Consider the following 22,170-nt stretch of genomic DNA (forward strand, 5'->3'; position numbering starts at 1 on the left):
TCCTCAGCACTTTACGTAGTCATTTTCCCTACCTATTTTGCTATTTGCTGGCTATCCTTCCTCTGCACACACCCTGGATGTTGGTGTCCCTGTTTTGTCCAAGGTCCTCTCCCTGGGGAATCTTACCTACTCCCATGGCTCAGTCATCTTCTTCATGCTCATGACTCCCAGTCATGATCTCCAACCCCTCCTCTGCTCCTCAGTCCCATATATCAGACTGCCTTCTGGACATCTCACAGCCATTTCAAACTTAAACTCTAGGAAATTGAATTAATCTGCTGTTTTTGGACTTCAAACGAACTCCTACTTCCCTTATTGCTGTGGATGGCACCGTTGTCCACCTAGCAGCCCAAACCAGAAGCAGGGACCTCACCCTTATCTCTTCCTCACTTCCCTCGTCTGGTTCGTCACCAAGTCCTTCAGATTACACCTCAAAATAACCTTGAATCGGTTTACTTTCCTCTGTCTCTATAATACCATCCTAGTCCTTGCTCCCGTCATCCTCCTCCTTGATTAATGCAACTTTCTCCTACCTCGGCTTCCCACCGCTTCTCTTGCCTTGCTCTAATCCATTTTCATATCTACCTGGCCCCCACTCATCCTTCTTACAAAAGAATTGAGTAGGCAAGTAGGGTTTTGAAATGTCATTTTTAAAACTAAGAAGGATGTGTGTCTATATATAAGCCTACTGTGTGTATACAGAGAATATGCAAATTTTAAGCATCACTTCTCCCACAGTGGAGCTGCGATCGCCCTGGGGGTGGAATCTGGCAGCTGTTCCATCATCCATAAACAGCCTTACTTAACTCATTAAGATAGGACAGGAAAAACAAGGCGATAGCCATGGGTATCTGCTTTAGAGACTTGTTTTGCAAGTTGTGTAAGTTAGATTTGGCTGGAAAGGAGAAATTAGCTGAAAAATAGTTAATTTTCAGCTAACTGGGTCAAAAGTATCCACTCAATTACTTTAACAATAAAAATTTTTGAAGTGATAGTTTGGTATCAGAATGAATATCCCAATATTCCCTCTCCACTAAAACCAAAGTTGCCAAGGCTAATAAGTTAGAGGAGCTGAAGTATGAAGAGCCACACCAACCAAAGGACTTGGACCGGACAGAACTTGAGAAAGATAAATCATCCATCCACCCTAAACTGAAATATCCCTGGGGGAAAAAGGTCATTTTCCAAAAAGTGCTGGACGTCGGGCCAGTAGTCTAGGACACATCTCATTAAAATATCACCCTATATCAGAGTTCTCTGATCTTCAGACAAATTACGGATTAAAAAAACAAAAAAAACGAAAAACAAACAAACCCAGCACCTTTTACTGGGAGAATTGCCTAGCTTTTTAGCTACTGAAACCAAATGATGATACCTCTAAAGTCTAAATGTCAATACTTTGCCTCTGTCCTTCTTGGCAAATTAGAGGGATTTAGGTTTCTGAAGACATTAGCTGGTGCGACTGAGAAGTCAAGGTTGAAAGTATCAATTCTGGTGGAGTCTCTGTATAATGCCAGTACTGAGAGCCTCATCTGAGGCTGCCAGTAGTTACTGTAACTTCTCAGGGACATGATAACCTGTGCATACATGATCAAGTCGGTCTCCTAATGAGGATGATAATTTGTTATAATGGCACAGAAAACAATCTAAGCTCTAGTCTGAGTTGTAGTTCACCGAGAGGTTTCCACCTGGTGCTGAGAGTGGCCGCCACCTCCCGCCACAAGGGGAGAGCTGGTACCTTGTTCCATAACAGCAACCCCCCACCTCCAGCCCATCTCAGTATGGCTGAAGGTTTACCGTAGTAGTGCTTCACATATTAAAAACACCCAGATAAAGCCACAGCTCAGGTAGAGTAGGCCCCTTCCCTAATGCCTATCAAATGCTAGTTTTCTCCTTTAAAAAATAATCATCAGCAATAACAACAAAACTTGCCTAAGCCTTGCTGCTCCCTCAAGCTACCATTCAAGTCCTCCCCTTCCTGGTCAAAACCCCCCAATAAACCAACCACATGGCTGCTTCTGTCTTACTTTGTAATCCCTTGTAATGGAGTTTCTATTCCTGATTTCTGTTCGTTCGTTCGTTTATTCATTCATTCATTCATTCATTCATTCATTCATTCATTCACTCATTCATCCATTCGTCCAAACACAAATGTTTTGAGTGTCTACAGTGTGCCAGGCTCTGGGCTAAGGGCGGGGATGCAGAGATAAACAGAGAGAAGTGGTCTTTATCCTCAGGAAGTTGACAGTCTAGAGAGGGAAACTCTACTGAAAATACTGTTTCCAGAGAAATCATGAACTTCACCACCATCCCCAGACTGGCCCAGTTCAGCTCAAACAGACATATATTAAGTGCCTACTAAGCAGTGTTCTGGGCTTTACCCGGATGTAGAATAATAATTCTTTTCCTTCAAGCATCTTTGGGAAGATTAGACATTTATACAAATAATTTGGAACAAACTGGAATATATTGAGGGTCATAACAAAAGTTCAGAGTAAATGATTTATAAGAGAGAAATGATATGGAGAGAGAGAAAGAAGAAATAGAACTTTCTAGCTATGAGAATCAGAAAAAGCTTTTTGGATGTGGTGTCATTTGAGCTGCCCCTAATAATTACAAGGAACTCAAAGTACTCTAATGATTTGGTCTTTGTTGTCTTCTTCTTTTTTTTTTTTTAGTTTGTTTCTATATTTGTCTTCTTTATGAAGAGAAAGGTTGGGAAGTATTAGTTGCATTTTACGGACATGAAAACTGGGTCCTTGCTAGGTCATCATTTGAGGTCCCTCAATAAACCAGTGGCATGCCTACAAACCCCTGGTTCCCTACTTCCTAGCCCTGTGTTTCATCCATCAGACATAACTGCCTCAGAACAGACATAGCAGTTCCGTGGGATAATTGCATTTTAATTGAACTGTCTGTACAACTCTGTAAACGCCTCTGCAGAAATGGAAGAGTGTGTAGCTTGATAAATAAAATCATTCCTACTAATAATTGCTTCGGCATAAGGATTATGGATCTAACCTCCAGGAGAAGGTGCCACTTAAAAGCGTGTGCTGAGATTCATTAATTTTTTTAAGTAATTCCACAATTTGAGGTGAATGTGAACGGCCCAGAATGTTCTCATATAGAAAATCAGTGCACCTGAAAACAGGTGTGGGGGCGTCCTTTCAGTCTTCAGTGCCAGGGCTGTGATCGGAGTCCTGTGCAGTACTGTATTTTAATCTTCCATGTGCATCGTTTGTGTGCGGGACTTTGTCCGCAGCCAGGGTGACATGACCAGAGAGCAGAAAGCCGAGTCTCCTCGGGAGGCGCAGGCGGCCATGTGGTTTCTTTACGGTATTTGCCCTACTTTGGGAACCGAGAATGTTGGGAGTTGGGTTACTTGCTTCCATCCCATTGTATAGTCCTGACTGGCCAGAAGATAGGACTGATAGGACTGTGCCTCAGATCATACCGCCCTTGGCCCACCTACGAGCATTTCCTACTCTGGGCTTTCTTGTCTTCCTCTTCTGTCTTTCCTTACCACCTCTACTTCTGGGCTCCAGAGAGGTTTCAGTCAGATTACGTAGTTCTAGCCCCAGGGCCACCAGTTATTCTTGAGTAAGTTATGAAACCTCTCTGAACCAAAATTTTCTCAACCATAAATTGAGGCTAATAGTAACTTCATTAGGGGTGGTGAGGAACAGATGTCCATATAAAGCATTTAGCAAAGTACCTAGCACATTTGCAGTGCACGATGGGTGTTGTCTCTTACCATTTGTTCTGTCCCCATTCCACTGGGTCCTTCTTTCTCTCTTGTTTCTCGTATTTGTGAACATTACACTTGCCTGTGTCTGATCACCCTTGGGGCTGGTATTGGCCTTGACTGATACTAAGTGATGTGGGGCTTAAACAGCTTTTGTTCCTGACAGTATGAGTGATGGGAACGTAGGAGATGGTATTATCTCTCATGCTTTAGTTTTGTTTTTTATTAAGCCCCCAAAACAACACCTGCTTGTAACCACATAGCAGCAGGTTGAATTAATCATGCCTAGAATATGGTATTCCCTTTCCTGAAAGGGAAATGTCAAAGAAATAAAATGGAACCATAATTAGCAATCCATGTGTTTTGCACCTTATTTTGCACTAATGCATCTTTAGTCTATCATACTGGCTCCCATGCACCACCCTGTTGTGGAATTTTTGCATCATCTCCTGTGAAACTAGAGGCTTTCGGGCCACCTTCATCAGGGTCCCTGATGTCTGGGTGTCTGTTTTATTTTCACGTTCTCCCACCAAGTGAAGACATGATCCTCAGATGGTACAGAGTCATCTGTGTCCTCAGTCTAAAAAACTGTCTGTTTAGTGTGAGTATGCTTCCGTGAGCTTTAAGTGGAGCTACAGGAGGTCAGCAAGTAGGAAGCAGAAGTTAACAAATGACCCAAAATGTACTGTAATAGAACTTTGTTGTTTACCTGCTGTTCCTCCATTCCAGGGGCACCATCTGATAAAAGGGATCGCAGGTATGGTTTCATAAGTATAAATATAGATGATTCTTTCTGGCGATTTCAAAAAGAGTTGTTATAAGCAAGAACTATGTGTTTTACTTGGTAAAAATAAAGGGAGGCCCCCTCCTGCTTTTTTCAGCGCCCCTTCCTGTCCTTTTCTCAACAGTTCGCAAAGGTTACCGGATTCAAGCCGACAAAGAGAGAGACTCCATGAAGGTCCTGTACTACGTTGAGAAGGAACTGGCTCAATTTGATCCAGCCAGAAGGATGAGAGGCAGATGTGAGCGTCTCTTGGTTCTATGTGATCTGTGCATCATGCAGGCGTTCATGGCTAAAGGGGATTGGGGGGTTACCAAACTTGGGCAGCCCTGAGCTCTCAGGGCTTAGAACTAGCAGGGGTGCTGGTGGTGTCCTGAAGAAAGTAGCTCCAAGTACACAGAAGGGAGAAAAAGGGCTCCCGGTGTGTACCACCTTGGCTTAATGCTGTTTCTTACCACGGGGCATTGCTGGGCCTAGGCAGTCCTGGGCTTAGAAATGTTTTATTCAGAGTCCTTCCCTACTACTCTCTTTAAAATACATTCAAAATAATGACTAAAGATGTGAGTTTTTTTCCAAAGTGAAAACCCCTACCATTGGACAGCAGTCCAGCTGCCGACTTGCTACATGGAGGCCTCAGTGAAGTAGAAGGACAAGTCTGCCCAAGGAGTCTACAAAAAAGAGGCCTGTGTTCCCTCTGAGATGCCCAACAGCAGAGATTGAAGGGCCAGCGAAGAGGCTGCCCCTCTTGTCAAAAGAACTTTTAGATTACTGAGTTTGTAGGTGGCAGGGCCCCAGCCTTCACTCACAGCCCCTGGACACCCTGCAGCTGACACAGCTCATTACTTGGGGTGGATTCTGAATGACCATCTACGAAGAGACAGCGCGGGGCAGGTCTGACATGGACGGGCTAGTCATTGGAGGGTCCTGGCAGGCCCGGTAGTGAGGTCACAACATCTCTCTCTCTCTCTGAACCCTCCGCACCGCACCGTGGAAGCTGAGGAGAGGCTTGATGGAATTGTTGGGGAAACAGTCCCAGACTAGAGGTGCTTTATTCAGATTAAGGACAACATATTCCTCCCAGTCTGCAATGCTAAATTCATCCTGTCTGAGCTGCATCCATTGCTGCATCCTCCCACCGCACCGGCTATAAAAAGACCATCTCCAGATTGGAATGTCAGGAATGTAGATGTCACTGCATTTGACAAGTTAGTTGTAATGTGTTGTCATGGAGCCCTGTAAGGGGACAGAGATAGCGATCCAGGAGAAGGCGCCTAGGGAGGAAATCTGTGAATCTCTCAGCTCAGAGAAAGAGTAAAAAACTGGGGTTAAAACTAAAGGATGGATCCTGATTTAGGTGATGTCTCCTGTCTACCTGGATTAAAATGGTCTCTGGAGACTGGCTGGTCAGATGGTAATGGCATCTGAGCACCCAAGGGGACCTTAGCGATGGCCGAGGTCTTTCTTCACAGTGTACAGGTGAGGAAACAGAAACCCAGAGGGTTGGAGTGACCGGACTGGGATTAGAACCCAGCTCTTCTGATTCCCAGTCCTGTCCTCTTTACACAAAATGTTTTTGAGCAAACTGGATGGCTCCATGGCTGCAGCAGCTGTTTCTGTTGAGAGATCACAGCCTTCTACCTCCGAGGACTTTAGTATGTTGCAAGAGAAGAGATTGAGGTGGTTCACTCCACCTCTCCCATTTTTCAGAGGAGGAAAGGAAGCAGAGAAGGAAGAAAGTACCCAGTGTTGGCACCTTAGGTGCCGGAGTCAGAACTGGAACCAAGATCTCCTGGAACCTGCAGGTTGACATTACAATAATTGCATAGAGATGAAGTAGGAATACAGTTCACTTGACTTTGCGAGGCTCTCTTTCTGAAGAGCGGAGTAAACCCTGGGGTGGATCAGGGCCATGGGGCAGTCTAGAAGATCTCATTGTAAAATGTATCTCATGGTTTCAGGTTGTGACAAGATTCTGTAAGAACTGGGAATTTCAGGTTCAAGAATTTGCGAGATTTGCGAGTAAGATCCTCACTTTCCTTGCCCCTTGTAGGTAGAGGGTTGCTCTTGGGATATTTTTAGTCCAGAAGCCCAGTGCAATGATCTTGCAGACTACAGCTCCCAGGGCAAATACGTTCCACCTCCTGTTTTTGGAAATAGTTTGTACTGGAACAGAGCCAGCCCAGTTCACTTATACGTTGTCGCACTGCAATGGCAGAGTTGAATAATTGTAACAGTATGGCTTGCAAAGCCTAAAATATTTACTATCTGGCCCCATACAGAAAAAGTTTGCCTGGTCCCAGAGTTACATTATGAGGTGTTTGTGAAGCAGGGATGTTGATGTTTATGTTCAACGTGGCAGAAATGTTACGGCAGCATACAACCTAGGCAGTCCGTCACTATGAATGGCGAAACTGAGATAGCCCTCACTATGTGGAGAAACGGAAAAGATCCATTATTCCCTGAAGTTTAAGGAAAGTTCTGAGTCAACAATGGGATTTTCCAATAGTTTCACTTGCTGCCTTTTAAAGTTCCCTTCTGTACTGTTCCCAGGGGATTAGAATTCACTGGGATCATGAGAAAAAGAAGGTTCTAGATTTTATTGATCAGTAGTATCTGAGTTATTTTCCTTTCAGATGGACACTTACTAGTCCATTCTCCTTAGAAGGAGGAAAAGGCTTAAAAATTAGATTATAATTCAAAACCAACTGACTGCATGTCCAAGATGAATGGCATTCGCAGGAAGCCCAGACCTGGTAAAATAGGACAAGGAGGCTGTGTTTATGCAACAGGGGGAGGGAGCGGAGGCCCTTCCTTTCCTTGGTGGGTGGGAGTGCTCCTCCAAGAACTCTTGGGGATAAGGAAGAGAAGTAGAGGGGAACCTGAGACACCTATTTGTGCTGTCCACATCCTATCTTGGCTTACCTTTTACTCAACAGCCAAACCTTACACCTTGTAAATGTTGATTTTGATAATATTTTGAAGTTCTAACCAAAGGATTTTAGAAAACAAATGGATCCAGTTGCATTGCAAATAGAATCACTAAATGTGTTTTTTCAGTAAAATGATATTCAATCCATTTCAAAGTTCTGTAAACAAATGGTTGGGTTTTTTTTTTTCTTTCTTTCTTTCTTTCTTTCTAGACTGATTCTTGTCTTGTTCATAAGTGCTTTTGCAAAATGCTACTTAAGCCACTTTAGGAAATGAGAAAACTGTGACCATCCCCCCACCGCCTTGTAGGAAGAGTACAAGGGGAGGCCAACAGGCCGTTAAGTGCAGCCGCCCCTCTTTTCTTACCACACCTCTGCCCAGCTATCCTAGCCACCCATGGCCACATACACCTGGAATATTTTTTAGGAGGCAAAGAAGTCTTTGTAGGCCCTGGAAATGGACTTGGTACCAATTGGGAAGGATAGTCCATGTTCCTGGATGAGCATCCAGAAAGGGGATGATTGGATACTAGGTGTGCAGTCCCCTTGCCCCTGTGGACTGTGCTCTGTGGTGAAGGGCACAGCTGAAGGAGGCTGAAATGGGGTTCCTCTAAGGCATGGGGCTGTACTGGTTCTGAAGGCCCATCTTGGGACGCGGTCAACAGTAAGGGAGATTTTTTTGTGAACTGTGGCTTCTCTTCTCTTTTTGCCCCTTTTGGCTCAACCTGCCTGGGATCATCATGGCTTTCACAGAATTATACAAGAAGAAGAAAAACATTGGAACAAGGATGACGATGCCCTAGGAGGAAACCAGCTGCAAAGAGCCCAAGTTCTGGGAAACATGCCTTGGATGGAACAATAACAATTGTTTTCCTATTCTAAGAACAGAGCATGTAGGAAGCCTCCCCCTCTCTAAGCCAGTGGGCTTCTGGATGGAGCCAGTTCCTGCTGAGCTAAGAACACAAACCCCATTAGTTCAGGTCTACAACCAAACTGGAACAGGCTTGAAGCCTTGGGGAGGTAGCCTTGGTCTCAGCCCTTAACAGAGTTCCCACCCTAGTATGCAGAAAGCTCTGTCATGCCTGGTTTTGTCCCTGCAGATAACAACACCATCTCTGAACTCAGCTCCCTGCATGAGGAGGACAGCAACTTCCGCCAGGCCTACCACCAGATGAGAAGCAAGCAGTTCCCTGTGTCTGGGGACTTGGAGAGCAATCCTGACTACTGGTCAGGTGTCATGGGGGGCAGCAGTGGGGCAAGCCGGGGGCCCTCAGCCATGGAGTATAACAAAGACGACCGGGAGAGCTTCAGGTAGGGGTGAAGATGGCTGCGTCGGGGCTGCAGTTCTGGTGCTGGGGATGAAGGGGCTGGAACTGGAAGGCAGGGTGGCTCTGAGACTGTTTTCTGATAGCATCTCTGTCTCCCATTCTAGGTTGTCCTGCCACACCTCTCTTTGGGCTGTTGAGCATCCCCTTCTCATATTTATTAAGCAAGGGAACACTTGTGACACCATGTGTAGCAACGGTCATTCAAGTCCCTTTGAAATGGGTACTCTATTCTCCTTAATGAACCTTATTAACATTTCCTTGCCCTTCTCATAATATTTTTTCCTATAACCTCTAAAAATTCCCATCCATCATCTCCCTCATTTTTAAAAAGATTTATTTATTTGAGAGAGAGAGAGAGAGAGAGAGAGAGCAAGTGGGGGGAAGGGGGAGAGGGAGAGAATCTTCAAGCAGACTCCCAGCATCAGCTCCATCTCACAACCCATGAGATCATGACCTGAGCCAGACAAGAGGCAGATGCTTTACGCATTGAGCCACCCAGGTGCCCTTCCATCATTTTTGATCATTGTTATGTGAAAGGTAAAATGCCAAACATCTTACTTATACTGTTGTGTTTGATTCTCATAACCCTAAAAGGTAGGTACTGTTCTTGTCCCGTTTTAAGTTGGGGAAACTGAAATGTACAGATGTTACCTAGAGTCACCGGGCCAATGGTGTGGGAGGCCAAGATGTGCACCCTGTTTTGTATGGCTTCTTCCCACTGAATAGCACGGTCACCACTCACCGGTCCTTTACCTTGAAGGACAGTAGACATCGCCTTTCTCTTAGACTGGTTTACCAACTGCAGGTAACTCGCAGAGGTTACTTGGCCGTGGGCTCTGAGGGAGGCACAGGCTTTTCTGTATATCACCAAATATTACAGGGTTATCCTTGGACCACAACTGTTTGCATCGCAAGCCACACCACCCACGCTGGCTTCCAGGGTGTGAGAAGTGAGACATGTGCTTGTCAACCAGAAGCCACCGAATAATGATCACAAGGCCCCACTGTGTGTTGCAGCACCATATAAATCAAAGTATTTTTATCCACACAACTCCGTTTTGATCCTTAGCACGAACCCCGGAGGTAGCCACGGTCGCCCTGACTTTACTGTCTGAGGTTCCCAGGCGCCAGAGGTGACCAGGACTGTTCAGCCGGGCCCCGCGTCCCGCTCGGGCTCCCTGCCGCCCCCCACCCCCCGCCGGCCTGGCACACGGCGCCGACCTTGGGCGCGGGCCAGGGCCGGCTAACGCCGTCCCCTCTGCCCTCTGCCCGCAGCCAGCAGCGCTCCAAGTCAGAGATGCTGTCCCGGAAGAACTTCGCCGCCGGGGTGCCGGCCGTGTCCATGGACGAGCTGGCGGCCTTCGCCGACTCGTACGGGGCGCGCTCCCGCCGGGCCGACGGCGACAGCCACGAGGCGCGGGGCGGGGGCCGCTTCGAGCGCTCGGAGGCGCGCGCCCGCGGGGGCTTCTACGCGGACGGCTCGCCCGAGGAGTACTACGGGCCGCGGAGCCGCAGCCGGGAGCCCCTGGGCGACGCGGGCCGCGCCTGGGCGCCCAGCCCCCCGCGCCGGCGGCCCGACGACGCGCCCCTGCCGCGCCTGGTGAGCCGGACGCCGGGCACGGCCCCCAAGTACGAGCACGGGCCCCGCGCCGGCGGCCTGGAGCGCCAGCCGCGGCCCGAGGGCGCCAGCCGCGGCGGCAGCCTGGAGACGCCGTCCCGGCTGAGCGCGCAGCTCGGCCGTCGCAGCGCCTCCTACTACGCCTGGTCGCCGCCTTCCGCCTACAAGGCGGCCGCGCCGGAGGACGACGAGGACGACTCCGCCGACGACGACGCGCTGCCGCCCTACAGCGAGCGCGAGCTGACCCGGGGCCCGTCCTACCGCGGCCGCGACCTGCCCTACCACAGCAGCTCCGAGAAGAAGCGCAAGAAGGAGCCCGCCAAGAAAACGGTGAGGCCGCGCCGGGTGCCGCGCGGGGGGCGGGGGGGGGCGTCCCGGGCGGCGGGGGCCCGGGGGCGGCTTTGGGAACGCGGAGGCTGGGCTCATTTTTGCCGGCCTTGCCGTGCGCGTGGAGTCAGTAAGCGTGCGTGGGGCCCTGGAGAGTCCCTAAAGCAGAAATAGCAGGGGCGTAGAGGTAGAGTCGCAGATCCGCAAGACCAGCTTTGAGAAGCACGTCGCATCAGGGATTCGCGGCATCATTCCCACCACGGACATTTAGGGGGACCTCTGAGGTCTGTGTGCAGAATGTTCTGTGCATGCCGATATGCGCATTCCTCCCCATCTCCCGCCCCTGGCGGCGAGGGTTTATAACTGGCATAAAATTCCCAAAGCGTTCACATCCCAGAGAAGGTTAGTGCCTATTTTTGAAGGACAGCTCACTTCTTTTCTCCTTTGACATTTTGTTGAATGCAGACTATAAATTGTGCTCTGTGTATGTGAGGGAAACCTTTTGGGCCCTGCCCAGTTAATTGTCTCTTTTGTAATTGGCCTTATGGAGACTTGAATGCTTTCTCTGTGAATGCCGAGAGCAGCCCAGTCCATCCCTCAGCCCCCAGATGTGAGCTCTGGACCTCAGAGAAACGCTGGGGGACAGTCACAGATGTCCACTCTCGGCTGCCAAAGTGCCTGTGCTCCCTATGCTCTTTTTCTGGAGGCCATTCTGCGAGCCCAAGTGCTTACGCTCCCTCCTCAGTTACCCTGCCTCTTCCACTATTTTGTTTTTCATAATTCAAGGTGGACATTCTCTTTAGCGTGTAGTATGGGGAGAGAATATGAATGGAAAAAAGTTATTAACCTCTCCAGAACAATTAAATGTCTTTTGTCGTTCTTTAAAGAGAACAGTGAGATGACCCATGAAGTACCATGAGCCGGGAGTGAACTTTCAGGTCATGTCGGGTTTATGGAGCACCATCCACACCAGCTGTTGTGGAGCTATGAACGTTGTAGTTACCCTTAGAGGGTTGGGAAGTCGTTCTGTGGCCGTGGAACTAAGTTCTGTCAGATGTACGTTGGCTTCAGCACCAACTGAGGCTTGGGAACGATAACCACAGGCCTAATGAGATGCCCTGATTCAGGGTGTGCCAGATGCTGAACAGGATGTGGACTCTGCCCCACGGAACCATCTGCTGTGTTGTGTTGGGTTTCTTTAACCATTGTATGGTTTAACATTGTGCTCTTTCTGCTCTTTTCCAGAGTGACTTTCCAACCAGGATGTCCCTTGTGGTCTGATATTTGTTTTGAAGACACCTCTCTGGGTGACTAGAAATCAGAAGCAGACTACTGGGACAAGACACAAATCCAAGAGCCAGCAGGCCCGGGACCTTCTCTGGCCACCACCTTGGAAGATTTGCTGATCTTTGCTTTGGCAAGGGATGGGGGGCAGCCTTTAAGGAAGGCTGATTCCAGACCTCAGCGTACATCTAACTAGTATGAGAAACTTAAGAAGATGACTGCGTGTGAGAACATTCCCACACATGGAGTGTCTCACCCACTGAGTTCATCCTGCCTGATATTCTTCTGTAGCTGAAACAGGATTCCTTTTCCAATTCTGAAAGGGAGTTAGCTCTGGACTGCTAATTTCTAGAAAATGCCTCCGCCTACAAGTATGTTCTTCTATACCTCCTGTGCTGTGCTTAGAGGCAGAAAAGCTTATTACTACTATTAGAAGAAGGTCTTGTACTGACAACGGAAGATAACTTTAGGCAAAATATACCTTTTATCCCCGTCTCTTCCCAGTCACTAGTCAATGACTATTGTTACACTAAAATCAGAAGGCCTTTGGTGAGCTCAGTGACAGTGACCTGCTGGACAATCACAGAAATGACCTCAATTTGCTGTTCTAAGTGACAGTTCTTGAGTGGCTGGAACAAGACAAAAGAGAGTATACCTTTGTGAAATGCTGTGTAAGTGGTATTTCTTTTTCCATTATGAGAACTTGAACTGCTTTTTCTCTTTCTACTGTGCACAGTGAGATCTGAGTCTTGGACATTAAGGGCTCTCCTCATCCTCCCTTCTCCTGGACTTTCCGCAGGTTGGTGCCACCCACAGAGCTCCACTTCCCTCTGCACTCTGATTAAATTGTCATCAGGTGCCTTTTGAGAAATGCTTAAAATACACACATGAAAGAAAAGAGGAAGAAAAAAAGGAGAAAGCGGTTATGCAAAGTAGAGAAGAATGAAAAAGAATTTAAGAGGAAAAGAATATGTGATCTCATTATACTTTGAATGTGGGCCATTTTCCCCACAAACTCCACTCAGTCTTCTCTGGTTCTGTACCTCATTTACCATGAGTTGTTTCTGCCATCCCAGCTCTGTTATCCCAGGACGCCAGAGGTATGTGGCGCATGCCTCTCTTGGCCTCACCAGACTTGCTGCTCTCCACGCTTTGGGAAACGAGGGATCTTGCTCTCTCAGGAAGGAGCACTTCCGATTCCCACTCTTGCTGAAATGATAGATGTTGCCTAAATCCCAAAGCTAGATACCGCTGGATTTTGTAATTTGTATAGATTGCAAAAAAGTGGCCACAGTTTCTTCCCTTCTCATCAAGAGGTGCAGTCTCTTTCTCCACCCCTCAAATCTGGGAGTGGCCATGTGATTTGATTTGTCCAGTGGCCCCAAACCAATGTAACACAAGCAGAGACTCGACAAATTCTTGTGCATGGGGCCTGTCTTCTCTTGCTGTTCTTGGGGACCTTGCAGTTGCCCCTCCGTGAACAAGCCTGGGCTATCCTGCTGCATGATGAGAAAAACAGGCCCAGTACCCCTTCCGTCCTGACAGCCTATCGAGGTCTCAGCTGATTGCAAACACATGTGTGAGCAGCCAAGCCCGACAGGAGAATTGCCTAGCTGAGCCCAGCCCAAATTGATTCCGACTCAAGGCATGAGAAGTTGGTGCACCCTTTAAATGTTCATTTCTCTTCAAGGACAAACTGACTGTTTCTCCTTGTCTGGATGTTCAGCCCTTAATCCCCGACTCCATCTAACCCTAGGTGTCTCACAATCTCCACTTTCTTTGGCAAACGTTTGCCAAAGCTTTTCACCCTGCACCATTATGGTGGGATACATGGTTGGATCAAAAGTCACTGGAGGACAATGAACCTATGAAGGTTTCTTCTTCAACATCTTGTCGGTCTTCTTCAGAGCCACCTGACCAGAGCTGGGCCCTAGTCTCAGAGCACCATTCCACTGGTATCCATTTACTTCACGGTATTTCCAAAAACAGTCCTACATGTGCAATGAAATAAAGAAGTGGCTGGTGAGGGTCAGAAGGATGAGTTGATATCATTGCTTGGAGGAGACTTGGCCTACCAAAGGACTTCTCAGTGGCTTTGGCCTGAGAGGAACCAGGGACAGTTCAGCCCAGTGCTGGCACTTCCAAGGGCAGGAAGACACAAGCCATAACCCTGGTGCTGAGTTTTAGACTTGCTGGTGTCCCTGGCCTCTGAGAGCCTAGGTCTAATCTGTTTGGGCCCCAATTCAGATGGAAAGGATGATTAAACATCATCATTTCTTAGTCACCAGCTTTGGATTTCAACTTGCTCAGGCAATTCTGGAGAATATTGGGTAGCTGCAGAAGCTCTTATCTCTTCACACTGAGCACTGTGTCAGGCTTCTCTCCACCAAAGAGCCCCATAGCACCAGCTGCAGAGACCAGACATATTGCTTTTGTTAGCCAAGGGCATGTAGGATTTTGGAGAAGGTTAGGGGAGTCGTAGGAAAGATTAAAATTGGAAACCTGCAATTCCAAAGACAAACCAAACTATAGACAGACAATACAATAAAAAACACAAAGACAACAGGCTCCTGAAATAACCTGGGGAAATGGGACCAGGTTGTCCCCTGTAGGGCTGCATAAATCACTGAAACTTCCAGAGAGAGAACACTATTGTTTCTGGGTACGTGGATAGAGACAAGACTGGCTAGACAAGTAAAGGCAAAGCTGGCCATCCTCGGCACCCTGGCTTTTCCCAGTGGGTCCTTTTGTTTCTTCCCTGAATAGTGTTTCCTGCAGAGGAAGGGCTTATACATACTAGCTTCCTTCCTAGGCTTTATTGGGGTACAAAATAAGTCTTCTGTAAGACATGACCTCTGTCCATTAGGACCCTGCAATTGAATAGGGGAAATAAGACATGCCCAAGAAAGAAGTAGGAGATTTTATGCATATAATGTGAAATACTGCTATGGATAAATCACAACAAACCCAGAGAATTAAAGTTTTTAAATTTAAATGGGTATATTTTGATATTTAAATGTTGTGTGTGTTTGTCCATCCATTGTCTTTAAAGATTAGCTCGGTGTTCTGAAAAAGCCAGTATTAAAAAATCTGATGGGAAGAGATGAATTAGGATGGGGAGGGGTACAAGGCAGAGGGCCCAGGGGGATGATGCAGGAGGTGCTGTGTGCCTGTGAATCACAGCTGCGTCAGGGATGTGTTGGAGAAGGGGGTGCGGGTGCAGGTGCCAAGAGGTTTCTCCTAGAACAGCTTCTTTAGGCCATGCATAGATTCGCTAGGAAGCTGGGGACATTTGCCCTGGACCTGATGGTACGCATCAGCTTTCACGCAAGCATGCTCCCAGGGGAGCTCTGGATCTGCTTGTCCAGGGGCTCAGTTCTGCAGCCGTGAGTGTTGCTGGCTACCCTCACTGACACAGAGAAAGTCTGGCGGAGATAAAGGGCCTCTCATCTCCCTTCCTGTGATCCTCACTCTGCACCTGGCGCAGGACTGGGTGGTGGGGGGGAGGGGGCAGGAAGGGGCTGCCACTCTAGCCTGAAGCACTCCACGCTGAAGACACCTAGCCACGTCTGTAAGTATTTCTAAATACTCTGAAAGACATCACATAGGTAATCTGATTAGATTACCTGATTACCTTCGGAGGCTGAAGTTGCAGATACTGTTGTAATCCATCCTCCCCTTTTCTTTATAAATGGAGAAATAAACCATCATTGCCATTAGTGAAGTTACAAATCTAATTAGGCCTTTAGATTCCGAGCCTATAACTCTTATCTGCTGGATCGGTGTTTCCCCAAATTGCCTAACCAGACAAATTGCGTGATTGCTGTTAAAAATATATTGTTGGGCCCCACCTTGGAGATTGATTAGGTGGGTCTGGAGTCAGTATGGGTTCTTTTAACGTATGTTTCAGAAGAGTCCTGTGATCAGACACATTTGGCAAATGGCGCACTAGATCATACCTATGGCGTACCCCCAAGCAGTTGGTCCTGAGGCTTCCTTGGGCTTTGAGGATGTCTTTAGACATCCTCTTACTCCCTTGGGACTGGCAGTGGGGCAGCGCCCAGCAGTCTGGCTGCGACAGAGGTGACTGGCTCACCATGGTCCAGAGGTAGGAGAACTGTGTGAGGCAGAGAGAAAGGAAAACTCGGAGCACTCCCCAAGAGCCGGTTCTAGATGTTTCTAATCCTAGAATAATGATCTATTGTGACAATCTCAGATCTGACAATAGGAATCACAGGTAATTTTCTCATTCCCTCGATGTCATTCTGAGCAAAACTTAGATCATGAACAGAAAGAAAAGAGACCGATGGGGAAATGGCAAATCATTCTTTGAAGCATTCAGATTATCGGCCTGGCTGGTCAAATCCCACTTCCACCTTAAGACCCAAAGTGGGGTGGGCAAGAATAATAAGATCTACATTATATACCCTTCCAACATCAGATTTAGATGCTGTCAGAATCGTGCTAGAAGTTTAAAATTGATTTATAGGATCTAGAGATCCAAATTCACCAACATAGGGCCCCAGAAAGTCCTAGAGGAAAAAAGTGCCTAGATTTGTTTTTTGTTTTTCTGCTAGGATCCTACCTCCTAGTCACCTGGGAAGCTGATCCATGGAGCTTTAAGTAAGGGGCTTTTACTATCAGAGTGGGACAGAGATACTGTTGAGCTGCTTAAAGTAGCATCCTGAGTTTTGGCACTGGCTGAGGGTGATAAGTTTAATACTAATAGTATTTGTGTTATTTTTATGGTGTACTACTGTTTACAGGGCACTTTCACATGCATTATATCCTTTGATCCTCACAACACCCTCCTGCGACAGAGGCAAGGGGGATGTTGTGGCCTCCTCATCAAACAGAAGGTCAAGCTGAGTTTGAGAAAAGCTAAGTGATTTGCCTGTAGTCCAAAGGTTTTTAAAATTACAGAGCCAGGCCCTCCGTCTGCCCAGGGTCCTTCCCAGACAATTCCTGCAGCACCCACAGGACTGGTATCTGGCTGATTTGCACCTGCTGCAAGAGTCCTGGACCCCGTGCTCACTCACATGCCGCCGGTGGGACGAGGCTGTGGAGCTGGGCAGTCGGGGCCGCTTCGTGCTGCCCAGCACCACTCCCGAACTGTGGCTCTGCATGGGCGCCAGCCTCCCTCAAGGATGGTTTCTCTTTCACTAGCTGTGCTGTGAGGGGAAAAGGCTTGGACAAAAATATGCATCAGATTCCTCCTTGAAGAGGAATTCCTGAGCCAAACTACAAATTCATCTAGACTTGGAACTCCAGGGTTCAGGGGCAACCTGCTTAGAAGTGAACTATCTGGCATCCTCCCCGCATTTGGGGATTTTAGGTAGAACTAAGAAGGGCTAGATGTAGAAGGAAGCGGTGCAGCTGTGTAGTTAGAATTTTTTGAGAGTTTCTTACTGGGGCTGGACACAAGCCCATGTGGCCTGACCCATCTCTTCTGGGAAAGCGAAAAGAGAAACAAATAACTTCACTCTTTGGCTTTAAGGAAAAGCCACTTTAGTAACAAAGGTATTAGACACTATCCAATGCGAATTTTCCCTTTGGGAATATACAAGAGGGGAATAGAAGGTACAAGAAGACGAAGGGGTCAGAAATCTGTGTCATGAGAGTCACCTGCCCAGGTATTTTGTGCCTTGTCTGTGGCATCAAAACTAAAATGTTGTATCACTCTTGCCCATGATTTTTTTTTCAGTGTCAAACATATGAAGTGAATTTGCTTGTAATGTTTTAATCTAAATAAAGTATTTCACCTACATTTGTTATCAGGAACTCATAATTAACACAACTGTGTTTCATCATGATCTGACATTAAGTGACCTCAGAAGGAAAAAGAAGAATCACACATGACTGCCTCGGATTGTTTTAAGTACCGTGATAGAGGGTTAAATACCAGGGGCATTGTAGGGAAGGCACGCGCTAACAGAGCGTAAGTAGGTTTTCACAGACTTTCACGAGCTATGGCCTGGATAGATTCCGTTGCCACACTCACTGTTTTCCACAGACTAACATTCAGGAGAATATGAAGAGTACAAAAGATGGTGGACGATGTGACGGTACCTAGTTCATTTTCAAGAAGGACACAGGTATTTGCTTGCTAGAAATGGCACTTGGGGAAGGGAGGAAGGAAGCTATTTGTGGGAGGATATTTTAAGTTCTGAAGAGATCTGAAGAATTCTACAGCATCATAATTCAGAGAAGGCCACTTAAAACCTTTGTTAGCAAAAGAAGGGATAAGTACCTCAGGGCCGTATTAATCCTTTCTTATTAGCCAGGCCCTATCAAGGGAGTCTTAGATTTTAGAGTCCTGGTTGAGGGCTCAATTCTCTTAGTAGTTAACTTAAAAATGCTCACATGTAGATTTAAAGATAGACTCCAAAACAGTTTAACTCTGATTACCTCCTCTGGACTTCCTGCTATTTTGTCCATTGTTTTAATTTTATCTTGCTTTTTCAGCTTTATAAAATATTGTGTTTAGAAAAATAAAATATCAATATATAAAGTGCTTAGAATCACATGTTTTTTTCTACACATCTTCTCTTTCTGCATTTCAGGTCTTCTTTTGAAATCTTTTCCCTTCTTTCTGAAGGAAGTTTTCTCTAGTGGTGGTCTTTTGGTAGGATACTCTATCCATTTTTGTTTATCTAAAACAAAGTCTTTACATCATTCTTGTTCTTGAAAGATAATTTCACTGAGTAGACAATTTTAGACTAATAGTTATTTTCCCTTGGCACACTGAAGATATTAGTGTATTCTCTTCTGGCTTTTATTGTTGCTTGTAAGTCAGTTACCAATCTAATTATCCTTCCTTTGAAAGTAATCTGTCTTGTCTCTCTGGCTGTTTTTAAGATTTTATTTTTGTCTCTCATGTTCTTTGGTTTAATTAACATGGTGTGGATTTCTTTTTTACTTATTCAGATTGGGATTTGTTGTGCTTCCTGAATCTTCCATTAATGATGGAAAACTCTTAGTTATTAACATGTCAAATATGTCTTCTCTTTAAGCTTTCCTTTGAGAATTCCAATTAAATGTATGTTAGGCCTTTTCATTCCATCTTCCATATTGCTTAAGCTACCTTTGTCTTTTTGTGCTGTATTCTGGGTAATTTCTTCAAGTTTATCTTCCAGTTCACTATTTTTCTTTTCAGTTGGCTCTAATTTCCTTCTTTGAGTTTTAATTTCAATTAATAAATTTTTCATTTCTAAAAGCTCAGTTTAGTTTTTTTCAGATTTACATGGTCATTGTTGAATACCATCCAACTCCTTATTCTTGTAGACAATTCCCTCTTATTTCTTTGACTACATTAAGTGTACTAATTTTCTACTTTATACCCAGTAATTTATCTGCAGTCTTTATAGGTTTTTGAAGTTTGTTACTTCTGCTAACCCTCACTCATGGTTTCTTATTTCCTTATATGTTTTGTAGTTTTTTTGATTGTGGACTCATATTTGGTAGAACGCCATATTGCATTGATGCCAGTCAAGAAAGACCTTGTTTGTTTTTTGCTCTTACCTGTCCTCCTTCTCTCCAAAATGACTCCACATAGACACGGTAAGTCTGGAGGGTCCAAGAGAAATGAGTAATTAAAGAGGGAATGGAAGTGCTAAGGGGGATAAATCTAGGAGGTACATGCACTTCTCTCTAATGCAAGCTTCTAGACTAAAATGAGCCTAAGATAAAAGAGAACAAGAAGCTTTAACTTTAAATATTGTTAATATTTTGATCATTATAAAATAATCACTATTTTAATTATAGAAATAAGACTATTTGGGGGTTAAAAGTGAACAAAAGTCCATTTATTAGTTGAGTGACCAAGGAAATTATGGATCCAGGTTTTATTCAGGAAGCAAAGAAAGACTAGACCCATAGGATGGATTATAATGAGGCAGTTGTGGTGAAAAATATGTTATCTTATGTTTGCACCCTGTTGATTCCCATTTGTTTAATATAAAAGTCACATTTTTATATGTATTCAATTCAAGAAATAAAGAATTAGGCTTAACTAGGTTTTGGAAAGGTTCTGAAAACTCTTGACAGATACATCCTAATAATACTTACCACACCATTTGAGTGAAAGATTTTCTGCTGAATTTGGTTTTAAGCATTTCCTGAAAGCTCGTCAGGTGGTCTGAGATGACTCATGAAATATGGCAGGAGGTACAGAGGTAGCTGGCAAGCCTGCGCCGGAGAAGGGCCGTGAGTGAGCCTGGCACGCCATCTAGCGGCACACATCCCAGAGCATACCTTTGGTACTACATTTCCAGGATTCAAGGTGTTGGATAGAGGTGTTCCTCACATTGTTCATGAAGTGTTCTTAAAAAGCCATGTATGAATTCACTTTTGGCAAATCAAATCAAAGTGCATTAGGAGATCTTTATTTAGAAGTGATGAGTTTTTCTGTATGTTTTAGACCTTGCTATATTACATTTTCAGGGAAGACTTTTGTCGATACCATGTGGGGAAAATCTCATGTTTCTTCCTTGCGACCAAGTGGGAATGAGGCACATGCCTCCTTTGATTTAAAGCTATTTTAAAGTGTGCTTTTTACCACCATTGAGATACAAGTCTTTTCTGAAGTCAGGTCAGCCTTTGATACTTCAGAGTTACAGTGAAGCCAGTTTCTCATTAACAAGCAAAAATTATGTCATTGAAATGTGCAACCAAATAGTCCATTCCCTGGCCTTTTGCTGTAAAAAAGATAAATCTCTCTCTCTCTCTCTCCCTCTCCCTCCCTCCCTCTCTCTCTCCTTCCCTCCCCACCCTCTCTTTAAAAAAACAAAACAAAAACAGAGAAGACTCTATAGTCTCTTATATTAAAACACTTTTTAAATACAACCCTTGCTCTCAGGAGATGTGTTCTTCTATTTCGTTTGCAAATCTAGTGCGACAGTTCAGCAACAATGTATTCTTCCTGGCTCATTTTGTTTTTTTTCTGGAGATGTTCAGTCTCCAGCAGAGCAAAGCTGAAGAGATAATATATGCTGTTTACCACTGTTCTTATCAAAGATCTTTGTTTAACTGAATGGAATTCATTTATAATAGCTATACTAGCATCCCTCTTCTCCCAGAGCCTCTTGGTGTTGCTGCTGTGGTCCTGGAAACTGGCTTTTCTCATTCCTTCATGACAGGGAGACATGGAGTTCCAGCTGAAGTTTTTCCTTTGGCAGGGATATTAGTCCAAAATCTTCGGGTTGCAAATGACAGAAAGCCAATTCAGACTAGCTGGAAAAAAAAAAAAAAAGGAGGGTATGAAGGTAGTTTATTAGAAAGATCCTGGGGTGGCTCATGAGATGGAAGAAGAGCTGTAGGAAGTGAGGGAAAATATGGGTTTAATGTAGTCAGATTCTCTCTATGTCCATCACTCACATCTACTCATCTTTTTACATATATATTTTTTTCCCCAGTGAGGACAGACCTTCTCTACAAAGCAGGAATAAAGACACTAGCAGTCCAGGAGTCACAATTTTCCAGCTTATGTGACAAGACAGGTGAAAGGCCTTACCCATGAGACAATGAGGAAAGGCTGTGATTGGCCCATAGTGAGTCATGTGCCATCTTTGACCTAATCATTGTGGCCAGAAAGATGGCAAGTCCACTTATGATCAGGAAGAAACTGAAGAGTGGAATGAGAACATTTCTCCAAAGGAGAGAGGGGGCTATTAATAGAAGTGGGATATGGGATGCCATGCAGACAAAACACAATAACAACAACAACAGGTATCCACTAATAAATCAAAAAAGATTCTTTTCTTTTACGTAAATTTAGTTAACACACACTGTATTATTAGTTTCAGGGGTAGAATTTAGTGATTCATCAGTTGTATGTAACACCCAGTGCTCATCACATCAAGTGCCCTCCTTAACAGCCCATTACCCAGTTACCCCATCCCCCACCAACCTCCCCTCCAGCAACCCTCAGTTTGTTCCCTAAGAATTTCCTATGGTTTACCTCCCTCTCTGTTTTCATCTTATTTTACTTTTCTTTCCTTCCCCTATGTTCATCTGTTTGGTTTCTTAAATTCCACATATGAGTGAAATCATATATTTGTCTTTCTCTGATTGACTTATTTCACTTAACATAATACCCCTTAGTTCCTTCCATGTCATTAGAAATGGCAAGATTTCATTCTTTTCGATGGCTGAGTAATATT

General features: G+C 45.3%; 1 protein-coding gene and 1 long non-coding RNA gene across 5 annotated transcripts in view; one reads left to right on the forward strand and one right to left on the reverse strand.

Moving 5' to 3' along the window:
- Positions 1 to 17,777, forward strand: part of ILDR2 (immunoglobulin like domain containing receptor 2) — a 60,882-nt gene extending 43,105 nt beyond the window's left edge. For all 4 annotated transcript variants that reach the window (XM_045877546.3, XM_045877547.3, XM_045877548.3 and 1 more), the window contains 4 exons: positions 4,654 to 4,767; positions 8,554 to 8,764; positions 10,057 to 10,729; positions 11,972 to 17,777. In XM_045877546.3, the coding sequence (XP_045733502.1) occupies positions 4,654 to 4,767; positions 8,554 to 8,764; positions 10,057 to 10,729; positions 11,972 to 12,007 (1,034 nt within the window). In that variant the 3' untranslated portion in view covers positions 12,008 to 17,777. The remainder of the gene's footprint in view (positions 1 to 4,653; positions 4,768 to 8,553; positions 8,765 to 10,056; positions 10,730 to 11,971) is intronic.
- Positions 17,778 to 20,863: 3,086 nt separating this feature from the next.
- Positions 20,864 to 22,170, reverse strand: part of LOC123845418 (uncharacterized) — a 36,596-nt gene continuing 35,289 nt past the window's right edge. The window contains exon 3 of the long non-coding RNA XR_010412354.1: positions 20,864 to 21,241. This is a non-coding gene — a long non-coding RNA (uncharacterized LOC123845418). The remainder of the gene's footprint in view (positions 21,242 to 22,170) is intronic.

The sequence above is a fragment of the Mirounga angustirostris genome, unplaced genomic scaffold (assembly GCF_029215605.1).
Source record: "Mirounga angustirostris isolate CCGP_5_RB_7025 unplaced genomic scaffold, mMirAng1.0.hap1 SCAF_6, whole genome shotgun sequence".
Lineage (NCBI taxonomy): Eukaryota > Metazoa > Chordata > Mammalia > Carnivora > Phocidae > Mirounga > Mirounga angustirostris.